This window comes from Narcine bancroftii, chromosome 5 (assembly GCF_036971445.1).
Source record: "Narcine bancroftii isolate sNarBan1 chromosome 5, sNarBan1.hap1, whole genome shotgun sequence".
NCBI lineage: Eukaryota > Metazoa > Chordata > Chondrichthyes > Torpediniformes > Narcinidae > Narcine > Narcine bancroftii.
This window is the reverse complement of record NC_091473.1, coordinates 244488527-244505828: the sequence shown is the minus strand read 5'-3', so window position 1 is coordinate 244505828 and position 17302 is coordinate 244488527. Positions and strand designations below refer to the sequence as shown.

Genomic DNA, 17302 nt, shown 5'->3' with positions numbered 1-17302 from the left:
TGATCTGGAGGACACCAAATTGATGTTAGGCAATTTCAATTGTGAAACACAGATATAAAGATTAAGGGGCAAGTTTACCGAGTCTGCCAAGGTAAACAACAGACAAATTGTCTCTATCATTTTATAACGCCATGTCCCCATAATTCCACCTGCACCACCCAACCTCTTATCCAACCCATCTTACCTAGAAGTGGGGGTCCCAGCAACACAGGGCAGCACTCTACGATGGTCACCAGCCCCACTGCGCTGGAGAACCTCGGAGCTCCTACCATGTCCATTAAGGTCTCAAATAAGACGGAGCTCAGCATGCCAAAGGCGAAGCCAAAGAAGATGGTGTAGATTACCAGGCCGGTGTAGTTAGTCGCGAAGGGGATCATGATGTGGCAGACACCATTGTACAGCACCGCGAAAGAGAAAAAATACTGGATCTTGGGCCTCACCCACTTGGTGTTGGCCACAAATCCCATGGATGGTCGAGCAAACATGTCCACAAAGGCCAGGATGGAGAGCAGGAAGGCTGCTTTATACTCATCAATGTCCATATTTTTGGCATACGAAGATAAGAACACGAGAGGTGCAAACAGACCAAAGAACATGATGACATTGCCAGACAGGTAGATTAGGAAACCCCTATGCTTGAACAGTGAGAGGTCTAGGTATTTGTTGATGGTTTGGTAAACACTGAGCTTTGGTTTTGGTTCTTTCTTCAGAAGATCTGACTTCACTCCTTCTTCTTGCTTGATGGTCTCTACCACTTTGCAGGCCTTGCTTGGTGCCAGGCCAATGGGGCGCATGAGTGATCCGGCCACACAGCAGTTCAGCAGGATTCCCCCCAGGATCAGGAAGCCCCCTTTCCAGGAGTAATGGTCACAAAGGTATTGATTGAGAGGTGCCAGTGTGCTGAGCACCACTGGACTGCCAGCCATGGCTAACCCATTAGCCAAAGGACGTTTCTTGTAGAAGTATTTCCCAATAATCGTCAGTGCCGGTTGCAAGTTGAAAGCGAGCCCAAGACCTGGAGAGGAATTAAAACAAAATCAACTGCTGAATATTACAAAATGTGGGGGATAGATTTTTTTAAATTCTCTGTCTGCATTGTAGATCAATATTCACAATGAAGCCCAATGCTTATCACCATTTCTAAAATCCTTCTCAATCCTCTGTGCCTCTTTCTTCCCCACTTCACCTCATCTATATAACTGTACTCAAAGACCTGGAACTCAACACCCCACTGTGCAATTTTATCATTGATTTTCTTACTTCCTGATCACATGCAATGAGAACACCCCCTCCACAATCTCCACCAGTACCGGAGCACCACACAGCTGTGTTCTTAGCCCCTTGCTCATCTCACTTACCACCTATGACTTTTTGGGTCAGTATGACCACCACCATCTACAAATTCGCTGATGACACTATGGTAGAGGGTTGTATTAAAAGGGGTGATGGGTCAGCATACAGGAGGGAGACTGAAAAATTGGCCAAATGGTGCACCAAGAATAATCTGGCACTTAATGTCACCAAGACCAACAAGCTGATTGTTGACCTCAGGAAAGGTAAACAAGAGTGTACGATCCAGTGATCATTGGGGGAATCAGAGGTGGAGAGGGTGAGCAAATATAAGTTCTAGGGGGATCTTTCCTGGACTCAACATACTAATGCCATCGTGAAGAAAGCACATCAGTGCCTCTACTTCCTCAGGACTTTGCAGAGGTTTGGTACGACACCAGAAACCCTGGCAAATTTCTACAGATGAGTGGTGTAAACTGCGCTAACCGGCTGCATCACGGTCTGGTATAGGGACACAAATACCCCCCAAGCTTAAAGGCCTGCAAAAGGTAGTGGTCAAAGCCCAGGACATCACAAGCAAAACCCTCCCAGTCGTCAAGAACATCTACGGGGAACACTACCATCGGAGAGCAGCAGCAATCAAGGATCCACACCACCCAGCACAAACTCTGTTCCCACTGCTACCATTAGGAAGGAGGTACTGGCACTACAAGACTCGCAGCACCATGTTCAGGAACAGCTACTCCCCTTTCTCCATCAGAGTCATCAACAACAAACAAACAGGGACTCATTTAAGGACTCTTACTTTTGCACTTCATTGTTTGTTTTTTTCCTCTCTGTATTGCACAGTTCATTGCTTACATTTATTTGTTTACATGTGTACGTTATGTACAGCTTTTTTCTGCACTGCCAATAAGTGGTAATTCTGCCTCGCCAGCAAGAAAAAAAGAATCTCAGGGATGTATGTGATGTCATCTGACAATAAATCTGAAACTGAATCTGATCCTATACCCTCTTCATCATTTCAGACTCCTGCTGACATTTTCCATATCTACATGAAGGGCTCAAGCCCAAAATGTCAGTTATATGTTTTTAACACAGTTTGACTTGCTAAATTTCTCCAGCATTGTGTTTTTACTTCAACCAAGAAAAAACTCCAGAGTGTTATTAATTAAGCCTGCGATATCACGGGCACCAGTCTTCACTCCATCGAGGACATCTACAAGAGATGGTGTCTTAAGAAAGCAGCCTCTATCTTCAAAGACCCCCACTGCCCAAGCCATCCCCTCTTCACTCTGCCTCCATCAGGAAAAGGTACAGGAGCCTGAAGACGAGGACTCAGCGGCACAAGGACAGCTTCTTCTTCTCCGCCATCAGATTCCTGAATGAACAATGAACCATAGACACTACCTCACTTTGTCGTTTTCTTTTCCTCGACTAGTCTTATTTATTTTATAATGTGGTTTATATAAAATGTTAGCAAAGCCACGAATTTCGTGACATGTTCATGACAATACATTCTGATTCTGACCTTGCATTCTTGACTTACTGCAACAATACGCCCTTTTGTTTTATTATTTCACCTCCTGCTGCACCAAAGTATGGGTTGTCTTGCCTGGACTTTTATACAAAGCAAGGGGAGGAAGGTTTAGGGGAGACATCAGGGTAATATTTTTTACACAGTAAGTGCCTGGAATGCCTTGCCAGGGGTGGTGGTGGAGGTTGAAATATTACAAGCGTCTAAGAGACTCTTAGGTAGGCACATGGATGAAAGCAGAGAGTTATGAGGTAGGAAGGGTTTCCTTCTTTTTGGTAGGAATATCTAGTCAGCACAACATCAGGGGCCGAAGGGCCTGTGCTGAGATGTTCTATGTTATACAGCTATTTGTTGTACATGACAACAAACAATCCAATTCAAGATATCTGTGCTCCACCAGTACCAATGCTGCCATTCCCCCTCCTCTGGAGGTCTACCTACATGGTCATGGACTCGTAGGGCACAGAATAGACCCTTACAACCCATTTGTCCATGCTGACCATCAAGTATCACTTCAGCAGCATTTGGCGCAGAGCTCTCTCTGTCTCAGCACTTCAAATGTTTGACTTGATGCTTCTTCAATGTCGTGAGACCTCTGCCTTCACCACCCTGTGGCAGTTCCTTCCACATTTCAAACACTTCTCTGCGGATCCACTCTAAACCTACACCCCTAACCTCGAATCCATACACACCTCACCCCTGGGGGAAGCTTCTCATGATGTGCGCTCATAACTTTATATTTGCTCAATCGGGTGCCCGCTCAACCTCCTCCATCCCAGGAAAAAAGAGCCCAACCCAACCGGTCCCTCCTCATCCTGGAAAGGCTGCAATATGGGGATCTCCTCCGCACCCTCTCTAGTACTATCCCAGCCTTCCCGCAGTGAACAGAAATCCATACAACCTCCAGCTGTAGTCAGATCAATGTTTTATATAGCTGAATCATAACCTTCTTGCTTATACTCTCTTCCTTGAATCACCAAGGCAATGTTTCCTAATAAGTCCTGGATTCTGTGGGCCACTGCTCCTTCTCAGCTGTGTGTATCTGTGGGTGCGCACACATTTTGCAACCAGCACACAAAGGAAATTAATGTGAGCACAAAAGTTCAGTTACCTAAAATAATTTATAAACTTAAATTTAATTTAAAGTTTAAATTTGCAAATACAGCACGGTAACAGGCCATTTCCATGAGTCCGTGCCACCCAATTTGCATCCAATTAACCTACACCCCCCCCCCCCCCCCCCCAATACGTGTCAAATGGTTGGAGGAAACCAGGGAAAACCCACGCAGACACAGGGAGAACATACAAACTCCTTACAGAGAGTGCGGGATTTTAATCTGGTCCCGATTGCCGCCCTGATGTAGTCATTAATACTTATTGAAAATATTCTCTTAGCTAACTGTTTCTGTGAACTAGTTAGTCAGTTGAACAAGCAGTTAATCATTCTTGTATTATATTAAAACATGCCAATACAGTGTTATTAGCCATAGAGAGAGCCTGGACCAAAATTATCTTGAAACTATTGCAAGTTTACATTTGCACAAGCGCACATACTGTTGTCACAGGAAAAAAAATTGGCACAACGTAAGATTTTTGCACACAATGACTACTAAAAATTAAAGGAAACATTGCTGTGCGCCCTGACTTTTTTGGGCAGTCTCACACATGAGAAAGCCTCACTGAAGTCCCTGTAGTCTGTATTAATCACACTGCCTTCATGACTAACTTGATTACATTTTCAAATAACATCAATCAAAAGGACAACAGGATTTCCCTCTAACAAACCCCTTGCTGACTATCTTTGACTGATGAATCCCCACCTTTCCAAATCCTCTCTATTATTCGGTGGTTCTCAACCAATGGGCTACATGGATCTTTAAAAACGTTTAAGCCTTTAAATTAGATAAAGATGTTCTTCTTACAGACCTGCCTTTGATAAAAATATTGCTCAGTCATTGCCACTAGTGGGGCTATGCCATGCTAGGCCAGAAGCCAGGTGGGCCTTGGACTGAAAAAGGTTAAGAACCACTGAATGGAAGTTCCTCTCCTCCTCCATCTTTCTTCAAGGTTGTCTTAAAAACTAGCTGTACAATATAATCAGATGTTCTAAAATACTTTACAGACCTTAAATTTATTTGAAGCACAGTTACTATTATAATCCAGGAAAGTGCAAAATAAAGGTCAATGTTTCAAGTTAGGACCTTCTAATCACAGAGAGAAGTGAGCGAATGCAAACTTTCAGCTCATCACAGCTTTAAATGGGGGGGGGGGGGGGGGGAGAAAAGAGAGTGAAACTGGTATAGAATATGAGTGGAGGTAGTAGGGGGAATGGGGCAGAGAATGTGTAGGGGAACAGTGGGTAGAGGGGAATCTAATATGAAATACAGGGAAGAAGACATGTGGAAGGGGAACAGTCATGAGTGAAGAGCAAATTGAGACCTTCTCTTATCCACCAGAATATCTTTACCACTTTTCAATCTTACTGGAGATATTAAACACAATTTGGAAGAGCTTCTGTGGTACAGGCAACTCCACTCCATCACTAATGCACCCCACTTCAAAGAAGAGTGATAGCATCAACTGAAGTGATGTGTAACTGAATGCCCTGGATTAGGAGGCTATTATAGGCAAGCAGCAGTCCGGTATTTACCCTTTGGACTCTGCGTCCCTGTTTTCAGGGACCACCAACAAGCACATATACTCCGAGTCCCTGTTTTCAGGGACTATTTTTATGCCCAACCACCAACTGGCTCATACTGAAGTTTACTCATGGACCTTGTTTTGACTACATGTTACAAAAGGTTAAAAACGACCAAAGTATTAAAGCAAGCCTCACAATAAATAGAAATAGCATGTAACCAGGCAATGTAATTGTTTTGTTTAATATTTTCTGTTTCACATGAATACTAACCATCAATTAATGGACAAGGCACAATAATTAAGGAATGGTTTGGCTCTTACCTCCAATCACTCCTATACTTAAGTAAAGTGCCACAATATTGTGGCAGAATGAAGCGATGATCATGCCTGAACTTGCCAGCACTCCGCCCAGTAACACCACAGGTCGACTACCATACCTATTCACCAGGATACTGCTGATAGGACCTGAAGAAGAATGGAAGATTGGTTAGCATAGAAAACCAGAAAATCAATGGCAATCTGCCCATGAACCTGAAATCTTGCTTGCTATCTCTGCAGGGCAACAAATTTAGCTGGCTGTGAGATGGTTTCCAACTCTCCTTGGTGGGCTCCCATTTTGACGTCTTGCTCCGAGAGAGGTGGGGCTGTCAATGTACTGGATCCAGCTAGTACACAAAGAAGTATTCTTCCATGTTTGAGGATCATTTTTGTAACTCAGATATTTGCGAACTTTACAGCAAATCAGATTTCAGATTTATTGTCATACATGATATCGCATACAACTCTGACATTCTTTTTTACTGCGGGCCAGGGAGAATCACCTCCAATTGGTAGTGCAAAAATAAACTATACATAGCGTAAACAAATAAAAGAACTGTAAACAGATAACAAATGTAAACAGATTGTGCAATACAAAGAGAACAAAAAAAATCAATCAATAAAGTGTACACATATGAGTCCTTAAATTAGTCTCTGATTGACTTTGTCGTTGAGGATTCTGATGGTAGAGGGATAGCAGCTGTTCCTGAATCTGGTGGTGGGAGTCTTGTGGCACCTCTACCTCTTTCCTGATGGCAGTAGCAACAACAGAGCATGTGCTGGGTGGTATGGGTCTTTAATAATTACTGCTGCCCTCCAATGGCAGTATTCCCTGAAGATGTACTTAATAGTATGGAGGGTTTTGCCTGTGATGTCCTGGGCTGCATCCACTATCTTTTGGAGGGCTTTACACTCAGGGGTATTGTTGTTGCCATACCAGTCCATGATGCAGCCAGTCAACACACTTTCCACCACGCCTCTGTAAAAATTGCCAGGGTTTCTGGTGTCATGCCGAACCTCCGCAAACCCCTGAGGAAGTAGAGGCACTGACATGCTTTCTTCACGATACCATTGGTGTGTTGAATCCAGGAAAGATCCTCCAAGATAGTGACTCCCAAGAACTTAAATTTGCTCACCCTCTCAACCTCTGATCACCCGATCATCACTGCATTGTATCTCTCTGGTTTTCACTTCCTGAAGTCAATAATCAGCTCCATGGTTTGGTGACATTGAGTGCAAGGTTGTTGTTGGTGCACCATTCGGCCAAGTTGTCAATCTCCCTCCTCTTTGCTGACTCATCAAATGACCAAATGGATTGGAAGAATGGATGAGCAGCTCACAGGAACAACTGGAGGAGGAGTTTAGAGAAAGTAGGCCTCAAGATGTGGAACTGAAATCTGGATTGGAGTCTGTCTGTGCTGTTTTGGAAGGGATTGGTTACCATATGGACAATATATCAAAACAAATGACTCAAGGGTTTTTAGAAGTGACAACAACAATATCTAATATATCTGAAGATATGTCTACACTTAAGAAGGATGTCAATAAATGTATTAAATCAGTGAATACAGTTCAAGAAATTTTTTTAAAAATTGAAACAGCTTTTTCTGAATGTAAAGATCAAGTTGTATGCAATAAGGAAAAAATAGAGAAAGTGGAAGATTTGTTCGTGGATTGGGGAATCCAGAAGAAAGATTTATTGAAAAAAATTGATTCATTGATAAATCAAAGTCAGAGAAATAATGTGAAAATTGTGGTGCTTCCAGAAGATATTGAAGGGTCCGATCCAATAAAAATTTTTAAGAGTTGGATCCCCGAGGTGCTGGGTAAAGAGTTTTTCACGGGATGTCTAGTATTAGAGAGGGCATACAGAGGGTTACTGAAGAAACCGTTACCGTGACAACCACCACGAGCTATCTAGTTCGGTGCCTGAACTACCATCTTACGATTGGCGGTACGGAAGGCATGACAAAATCAATCTCCAATGATGGTTCAGAGTATTTTTCTACGCAGATTTGAGTCAAGAAATTATTAGGCGTCGACAGGAGTTTAATTCAGCTAAAGAAGTGCTGTGGCGGAAGGGTTATAAATTTGCTTTTCGATATCCTGCTGTGTTAAAGGGACTCAGTGGATCAGGTAGCATCCATGGATAGGAATTGTCCGTCAATATTTTGGGTCGAGACCCTTTCCGTCTATCCCTTGAAATTTTGATGCAAAGGAAGACCCAATAAAAAGCAGTGTTTATGATCAACCAACCAATCTATCTTTCTTTAATGCAACGCTACTGTGGAATAAATCTTCTTTGGCTTGGCTTCGCGGACGAAGATTTATGGAGGGGGTAAATGTCCACGTCAGCTGCAGGCTCGTTTGTGGCTGACAAGTCCGATGCGGGACAGGCAGACACGGTTGCAGCGGTTGCAGGGGAAAATTGGTGGGTTGGAGTTGGGTGTTGGGTTTTTCCTCCTTTGTCTTTTGTCAGTGAGGTGGGCTCTGCAGTCTTCTTCAAAGGAGGTTGCTGCCCGCCAAACTGTGAGGCGCCAAGATGCACGGTTTGAGGCGATATCAGCCCACTGGCAGTGGTCAATGTGGCAGGCACCAAGAGCTTTCTTCAGGCAGTCCTTGTACCTCTTCTTTGGTGCACCTCTGTCACGGTGGCCAGTGGAGAGCTCGCCATATAACACCCAAGAAAAGGTGCCATGGTTAGGGGTGGGTGCCAAAGTTAGCGTCGTGGGAAGCACGATGCTGTTACAGCACTAGCGACTGGGATTCAAATCCAGCACTGACTGGACAGAGTTTGTACATTATTCCCACATCTGCGTTGGTTTCCTGCACTGGCTCCAGTTTCCTCCCACACTTCAAAATTCACGGCGAGGCGGAGGTCGATTGAGTGTAATCAGGCAGCACAGGCCTTGTGGGCTGAAAGGGCCTGTTTCTAGTAGTAGTAGGCCTTTATTGTCATTTAAAAGTAGTATGCAGTACACAGTTAAAAACAAAATTACGTCCTCCAGAAACCATAGTGCTACCCACATATCAGTGATTACATGTCAGACAACACAAGGTGCCATTTCTGCTCCAGACAAAAAAAGATAAAAACTACAAAAGACTAAAGCACACCTACACAAAACTACATAATGAGTTTTTTAAAAAGTGCCAATAATACAGTAAAAGATGAAAAACTAGACAATAAGCACAGATTTTAGGAAGTCCAGTGAAAAGAAGAACAGGCATGCAGTTCACTTCAGCACTGTAACGGCAGAGGACCACCCCCCCCCATGGCTTCCTCTCCGACCCCACCATCCGCCGCAGGGCCCCGAGCTCCAAGATGGCACAGCCTCCTGAACCTCCAGGCCAGGCGCTCGACATGCCCACTCCAGGCTCCCAGACACCTCCTCCACAGAACAGCCAGCCGGGTATATGACACCCAGAAGCAGCTCAGCAGACCCACCATGGCGTCTCCTCCTCAGCACCAACGTCCGGAAGCCTTGTCCCCACCACAGAGGCCCAACCGCAGCATACCAGGCCAACACCGCTTCTTCCACACCTTCACCTTACTTCGCAGCCCTTCTCAGCTTCCCGCCCCCAATGCGCTGCCATCATCCTTTAAAAATTGAGCACATCACTCCGTTTAGACTGTTTCAGAAGCCACGGTCTGGAGAGGCTGCTGCAGCCATGCTGTGCCGCCATCATCCGGATTCGGATGTGCTGTATGTCCAAAAGAAACCAGAACCAAATGGTGTCATTGGGATCTTTCTCATACACCAAGGAAGCACAGAGGTGCAACTGGTCACACAGCTCCAGAGCAGTGGTTCAAACCTGACCTCTGCTACTTTTGCACAGTGTTTGTATGTTCTTGCTGTGGCTACAGGTGTTTCATCCGGTTTCTTCTTGCAACACAGAACTAAAATGGTTGTGGGTTAATTGCCCGCTGAAATTTTCCCCCACTGTATAGATGAGTGTTAAAATCTTGCAGGAAAAAGAGAGTTGATGGGAATAAAATAGGTTAGTTTGGATATACAACCTGGTGATCACTAGGGGAATCAGAGGTGGAGAGGGGAGCAAATTTAAATTTCTGGGAGTCACTATCTCAGAGGATCTTTCCAGGACACATCATTCTAATACTACCATTGTGAAGAAAGCACTTCAGCATCTCTACTTCCTCAGGAGTTTGCAAAGGTTTGGCATGTCATCAGAAACCTTGACCGACTTCTACAGAAGGACAATGGAAAGAGTGCTTCATAAAGGCTGGTATGGGGGCACCCATACCAGCCCTTCAAAAGGTAGTAGACGTAGCCCACCACAGTCAAAATTCTCCCCACCTTCAAGAACATCAATATGGAATGTTGCCATCAGAGAACAGCAACAATTGTTAAGGATCGACACCAACCAGGACATGCTCTGTTTTCGTTGCGGCCATCAGGAAGTAGGTACAGATGCCACAGGACTTGTACCTCCTGGTTCAGGAATAGTTGCTACCACCCCCCACCATCATCAGACTTCAGAACAACTGACTCATTTCAGAAACCACTTAAGGATCTCATACTTTGCTCATTACAGTCAAACCCCTGAAATCTGGCACCTATGGGGATTGGTAGATGTCGGATAACTGAATTTTCCAATTGTTTGAGATTGCCAGTTGTGTGATTGGTGAACACTTTATGGTGAAGCATGCCAATTTTAAACTTTCACATTTTCTACCTCTTTATTTTCCAAAATCTTTTTGCCAATTGCTTGAATTCTGGATAAGTGGGGGGGGGGTTAACTATATATATTACTAAAAATTTCTATATTTTTACAGCCAGTTTGTTTACATTTCTTTCCTTTGTTTATATTACTTTCTTCTTAAGTACAGTTCAAGTTTCACAGTTACTGTTAATTAGAAATTCTGCCTGGCCCCCAGGAAAAAGAATCTCAGGAATTTATGCGATGTCATGTATGTACTCTGACGATAAATCTGAACTTTAAATTAGTGTAAAAGAAATGGATGATTGAAGTTGACTCGATGGGCTGAAAGACCTGTTTCTGTGCTATTATGTTATGATTCTATGAATGAATCAGCACTTAACATTCATTTAAGGTCAGCAGCTCTAAATACAGTAAATCAGAGGTGGAGAGGGGAGCAAATTATCCAGAATTCAAGCAACCAGCAAAATTTTTTTTTAAAATTAAAGTTAAAATATAAACAAAAGGCTAAAATTGTAGAAGTAAATGTTCTCTGAAGTAATACATAAACTTTTGGTGAAGATGGGAGCAAATATTCAGCTAACAGAGTGCCTTGGTTTGTGCTTTGCTCATAGCAGCTGTTTGAATAGTTGTAAATTTTAAATTTTGTCATACAGCACTGTAATCAGACATTTTGGCCTATGAGCCCGTGCCTCCCAATTACACCCAATTAACCCAAGGACCCCCCGCCCCTTGCTTACTGAGAGTCGCTCCAGTCAGAGGCTTTATCTATAAACTTAGGGTAGCAAATGTTATTGTTCATCTTTCAGGCGGCTCCGTGGAGGGGGAAGAGCCTGCAGATGCAGCGACGGTTAAATGTTTTCAGAGTGTGACTAAAAATAAAGTAAAATACTTTAAGGTTTATATATTCATCAAGTGAAGTTTGTTCAGTATAAGTTCATTACAGTATTTTTGTCTTTTTTTAAACTGTTTATTCTTATTGCGAATGTAATAGCTGCTGGCATTGTAAGAGCAAGTCTCAAGCAACTGGAAAATACAATTACCTGGCCTCAACCAATCCCCATAGGGCTGGATTCCAGGGGGTTTTAACCACACTACACAGCACTTCTCCAGTTCGATTTTTGTCCACCACAATGAATGAAAAATTTGGAAGCTAAACACAACATGCACCTAGCTTTGAATTACTAGGGCTCTCAGTTTAACATCTGCTGTGAAAATTGTAACTCTGGCACGAACCTCGTCAGCCAAGAACACGTACTTCAAATCCTCCGCAGACGACAACCTGAAACCATCCAACTCAAAGGTGTGAACATTTCCACTGAGTTAGTTTGTTTACTACTGCTTCTTGCTCTCATATCCAACCCACTCCTTCAAACTTTATTACTCTGCACCTTCTGGAATTTTCTCAAGCATCCTGTTCCAATCCTGCTCCTCCTTGCAGCTCCCATGTGTCATCTGAGGCTGGGAACAGCTGCAGACGCACTTAAATTTAGACATACAGTGTGGTAACGGGCCATTTCAGCCCAAGTGTCCATGCTGCCCAATTAATCTACACCCCTGGGAGATCCCAGGGTAAACACACACAGACACAGGGGGAACATGCAAACTCCTTACAGACAGCGCTGTAAAGGTGTGACACTAACTGCTACGCTGATAACTATGCCCCACTGTCTTGCCCCACATTCTATGCAATTTTCTATTACATTGTTTTCCTACTTTCTCAGCCCTGACGAAGTTGATCAACCTGAAACATAAATTTAGTTCCTCTTCCTACAGGTGTTGCCTGAATAGCTAAGTTAAACAAGAAACTCTGCAGAAGCTGGGGTCAGGTTCAATGCACAAATGTGCGAGACCTGCCGAGTTCCTCCAGCATCTCTGCTGTTACTAAAATCACAGCGTCTGCAGACATTTGTGCTTTACTGCATCCCTCACAGTGGAGCAGCTGAATAGAGCTAAACAAGAAACTGCTGAGTGTTTCTGACACTCAAAGGTCATGGGGCAGAGGTTCCCAGGAGCCAGTGAGGTGCTGTACTTCTTCAGGGAAGCTGTGAGCACCATACATGAATCATTACATGGATAGGAGGGGACTAGAGGGGTATGGACCAGGTGCTGGTCAGTGGGACTAGGAGGGTGGGGATTTGCTACGGCATGGACTAGTAGGGCCAAACTGGCCTGTTCTGTGCTGTAAGTGGTTATATGGTTATATGGTTTTTCACTTACCACACAGTAATTTCCAACAACAGAACTTAGTATCACAGGCCTGTACATCACATAACAAATTGCTCTAAAGCAATTTATAGCACCAGTGAGCAAGATTTGAATCCGGTGTTGTCTGTAAGGAATTTGTACTCCCTGTGTCTGTATGGGTTTCCTCCAACCCTCCAAAATGTACAGGGTTTGAGGGCTAATTGATGTGTTTGGGTGGCATGGGCTCATGGGCCAGAAGGGCCTATAAATTTGAATACAGTGGAGTTCCAGGACAAGGCAACATCCAAGCTGTAGGAGTGAAGGCCTGACCTCTGGACTTAGCCATGCCATTAGTCAAGACGTTCCAGTACAGGAATAACACTGGCATCTCTGTCCCAGTCATACAAAAAAAGTAGAAATCCAATCTACCCAATTGGTAAACTCTCTATCAGCCAACATTATTGAAGCTGCTATCAGCATTTACTGTATATACTAGTGTGAAAGTCAATCTCTTGTAAAAGTCAATCCCCTATTATTGGCCAAAAATCTGGAATTTTCCAATATCTCATGTAAAATATCTCACCTCAGCCTCCTACCCAGCGGAGCTCCCAACACCTCGATCGTGGACTCTCACCTTGGCCCTGGCCGTCCACCCTTCGGATCTCCTGATGCCTCCAAAGACACAGATACGTACCGCAGTAGTCCTTCCCCCCATAGTAGGATGTGTGCTTTGATGCGTAGTTTCCATATTATTACTTTAATTCATTGTGGTTTTGTTCTTTTTCATTTAGAGATCATTTGAACTTCTGCTATATGATATTATGGATTCTAGTGTGAATTTCAGCCCCTCAAAAGTAGTATCCATTAAAAAATGGTCTGCAAACTTCAACATTTACATGAGTATATTCGATATTCACCAGTAACCTGCTCACCCAGCGTGGGTTCATCAGGTCAACTTGGCACCAGACATCATCACAACCTTGGTCCAGACATCAAGACACCATTTAAGTGTGGCATCAAGAGTCTGGTAAAAGGGAGGTCAGGGGACATTAAGAGGAAAACACTCCAAGAGTTGGAATCGTACCTCATATAAAATAAAGATTTCAGTTTTCAGATTTATTCTCAGAGTTCATATGCTTAATCACATACCACCATGAGATTTTTTTTTCCTGTGGGCGAGGCAGAATTTTCGCCCACCTGTACACAACATACAGATGTAAACAAAAAAAATGTAAACTAACTGACTGGTCAGAACAGACAGAAAAAAAAATCAATAAAGTGAGAGTCCTTAAATGAGGCCCTGATTGAGTTTGTTGCTGAGGAGTCTGATGGTGGAGGGGTAGCAGCTGTTCCTGATCCTGGTGGTACGATCCCAGTGGCACCTGTACCTCTTTCCTGATGGCAGCAGTGAGAACAGAGCATTATTGCTGCTGCTCTGGCGGCAGCGTCCTGTAGATGTTCTCAAGAGTAGAGAGGGTTTTTACCCGTGGTGTCCTGGGCAGTGTCCACTACCTTTTACAGGGCTTTAGGGTCAGAAAAAGTGGTTGTGATTGTCATTGGTCAATTATTTCAGTCCAGAAGATCATGACAGGAGTTCCTCATGGAAGTCACAGGTCCAGCCACCATCAGCGTAACCTTCTATCATAAAAATAGGGGGAAATATTCACTGATGGTTATACGTTGTTCATTTGGGAACAGCGCTCACAACTCTGCAAATACTTGGGAGTCTTTGCTGGAGAAGTGTGTGTACCATGCTGGGAGTCTTGGGTGGAGACGTGTGTGTACCATGCTGGGAGTCTTGGGTTGAGACATGTGTGTACCATGCTGGGAGTCTTTGATGGAGAAGTGTGTGTACCATGCTGGGAGTCTTGGGTGGAGACGTGTGTACCATGCAGGGAGTCTTGGGTGGAGAAGAGTGTGTACCATGCTGTGATGCATCCGGGCAGGATACTTTCCACGGTGCATCCATAAAAATTGGTGATAGAAATAAGGCTTTTAAATTTAAATTGACTTATATTTTTATATTTTAAATTTAAATTTAGACATGTAGCTCAGTAACAGGTCCTTTCGGCCCACGAGCACATGCCGCCCAATTGACCTAAAACCCCGGTATTTATTTTGATTACACACCAGTGTTCCTCACATCGGGGTACTAACGTACAACAGAACCTTAAATGTAAAACCAATGTTACTGGATAAATTTTACCCCTTAATATTTTCCTTCCAAAATACCAAATAAAAAGGCGATTAAATAGCTTATCAAAATTCACAAAACTCTAAAATACAGTACAAAGTTAAGTGCATAACTGGAATGAAAGTCATAAGATTTGGTAAAAAAAGGGCAGCCACTGGTTATGACACCACCATGTATGGATGGATGTTGGTCAACTTAGCAGTACTGAATGTGGGTCAATTCAGAAATTCTTTACACTGTCAACAAATGAGTGACGTTTCAGAGACTTTTTCTTTCACTTCCGCTACCAGGTTTATCGGTTGTGTACAAAACCTCCAATTGGATGGAAAGTCTCTGGACCCTCTTTCTCGGGCTTACAATGTCACACCAAGTTTTGCAGGAAGTCTAGAAACAGGGATCTTTTTCTCCAGTGCAGAAGGCTATATTACTGTAGATGAGCTTTTTTTGTTCTCGACCAAGATTACGACCTAATGCTTGAATTTTAGGGTCTATTGTTATAGAGTAACAGAAACAACCCCTTCGACCCACCCTGCCCATGTCGACCACTTATGCTAATGCAGCCACAGTAATGTGCTTAAGTATCTCGAAAGTTTTATTCTCTACCAGCTTCCTTTGCTCTAATCTAAAATATGCCGTTCCTCCAAGAGAATTCTCTCCTGATGCAACATCTTGGCCTCTGGCATGCAAGCATTTCAGTTCAAGTCTGCTCAAAGTACAAAAGGAAGAGGGAATTTCTTCACACAGAGAGTAGAATGAGCTGCCAGCTGAAGCAGTGTATGCAGGCTCAATATTAAAATTTAAGAACTATTTGGGCACCGTCACCATTCTGAAATGAGCAATCAAACTGTGGCAAGGCTATAATTTTTGCATGAACTGTTTTTTTCTTTGTTAAAATGATCAGAAGGTATGGCAATTTCCTCCTTAAATTTGAATTTTAAAAGTACTGTCCAAGAACTCAGAAAATCCAGACTGACTCAATCCCCGAGCAGTCCAGGTTTTAGGACTTCTACTGTACATGATAAATTTTAACTTTTGTCCACCATGAGCACCCCTAACATAGAAAGAGAAGCAAAAGTTGAGTCCCTTCAGAGGCACCCAATTGTCCGGGGATTCGCCTCCAGTTAATCCGCAATCTCTCCGCCCACACAGGAACCAGATCAGCTCGAAAAGGATCTGATGGATATTTACTACACATAAGATGGTAAAGTAGGAAATATTTACTGTAAAGCATTAATCCCAGCTCAATACATCCGAGCCAATTTCTTGTAGGGCATACAACAGGCCCCTTGGCTCACCAACTCCACACCATCAACCAGTTTCATTCTACGTTAATACCAATTTTTTTTCTTCCGGCCTCATTCCGATCAATTCTCCCCCAGATTCCACCACTCTCCTGACTCTCCTGCACGTTCGGAGCCATTTCCAGAGGCCAATATACTTGCCCACCTGCACATTTTTGGGAAGTTGGGTGGGGGGGGGGGGGAAGAGCCAAAAATTGCAGAGGAACCTCAGGGAGAGGTCACACATTCCACACAAACAGAAACCGGGGTTTCTGATCCCGTCAGGCAGTAGCACTGTTCACAGTGCCTGTAGCTGGGCAACAAATAAAAGGTTTTAATTTATTAAAAGGTAGTGAGGTGTGGCCTCGCACAGCCTGCCCTGCATCTGGAACTGCACAACCACACTGTTGTTAACATCGTCTCAACTTTCAACAGGCGGATAGTAGTTCATGGAACTTTGCAACCAGAAGTCCTGGATCAAAACAAAACTTGTCAGCTGTCTGTGTAAGTTAAGACAGCAGTTTGGGAAGCACAAAATCCCAGAAGCTGGGAATGGCCAGTCAGTGGCAAATCCAAATGTATGGCTCATCACAACCTCCTCATCTGCTTCACGAGGAAAACAGGCATTTCTCACAATGACTTTTCTGGAAGAGTACATTTGGAACATAGAATACTGCAGCACAGTACAGGCCCTTCAGCACTTGATGTTGTACTGACCCATATATTCCTACCAAAAACACCAAATTCTTTCTACCTCGTAACTCTATTATTCTTTCATCCACGTGTCTAGGTGTCTCTAATGTTCCAGCCTCCACCACCATCCCTGGCAAGGCATTCAAAGCACCCACAACTTTCTGTGTAAGAAAAAAAAACTTACCCTTGATGTCTTCCTTAAACTGTCCTCCTTTCACTTCGTACCGATGTCCTCTGTTGTTTGCGACACCTATCCTGGGAAAAACACACTGGCTGTCTACCTTATCTATGCCTCTCAGCATCTTGCAGACTTCAATTAAGTCTCCTCTCATCCTTTTTGGCACCAAAGAGAAAACTCCTAGCACTGCTAGTATTGCCTCATTGACTTACTTTCCAATCTAGGCAACATCCTGGTAAATTTCTGCTGCTGCACCCTCTCCATAGCTTCCACATACTTCCAGAACTGAACACAATAGGTGTGGT

At 43.6% G+C, this 17302-nt stretch overlaps 1 protein-coding gene across 10 annotated transcripts in view; it reads right to left on the bottom strand.

Annotated features, from left to right (window-relative positions):
- The window catches only part of LOC138765129 (monocarboxylate transporter 1-like), a 61630-nt gene that overhangs the window by 5380 nt on the left and 38948 nt on the right, over positions 1-17302 (bottom strand). For all 10 annotated transcript variants that reach the window (XM_069941924.1, XM_069941933.1, XM_069941932.1 and 7 more), the window contains 2 exons: positions 5789-5932; positions 185-1015 (listed from right to left, as the gene is read on the bottom strand). In XM_069941924.1, coding sequence (XP_069798025.1) covers positions 185-1015; positions 5789-5932 — 975 coding nt within the window. The remainder of the gene's footprint in view (positions 1-184; positions 1016-5788; positions 5933-17302) is intronic.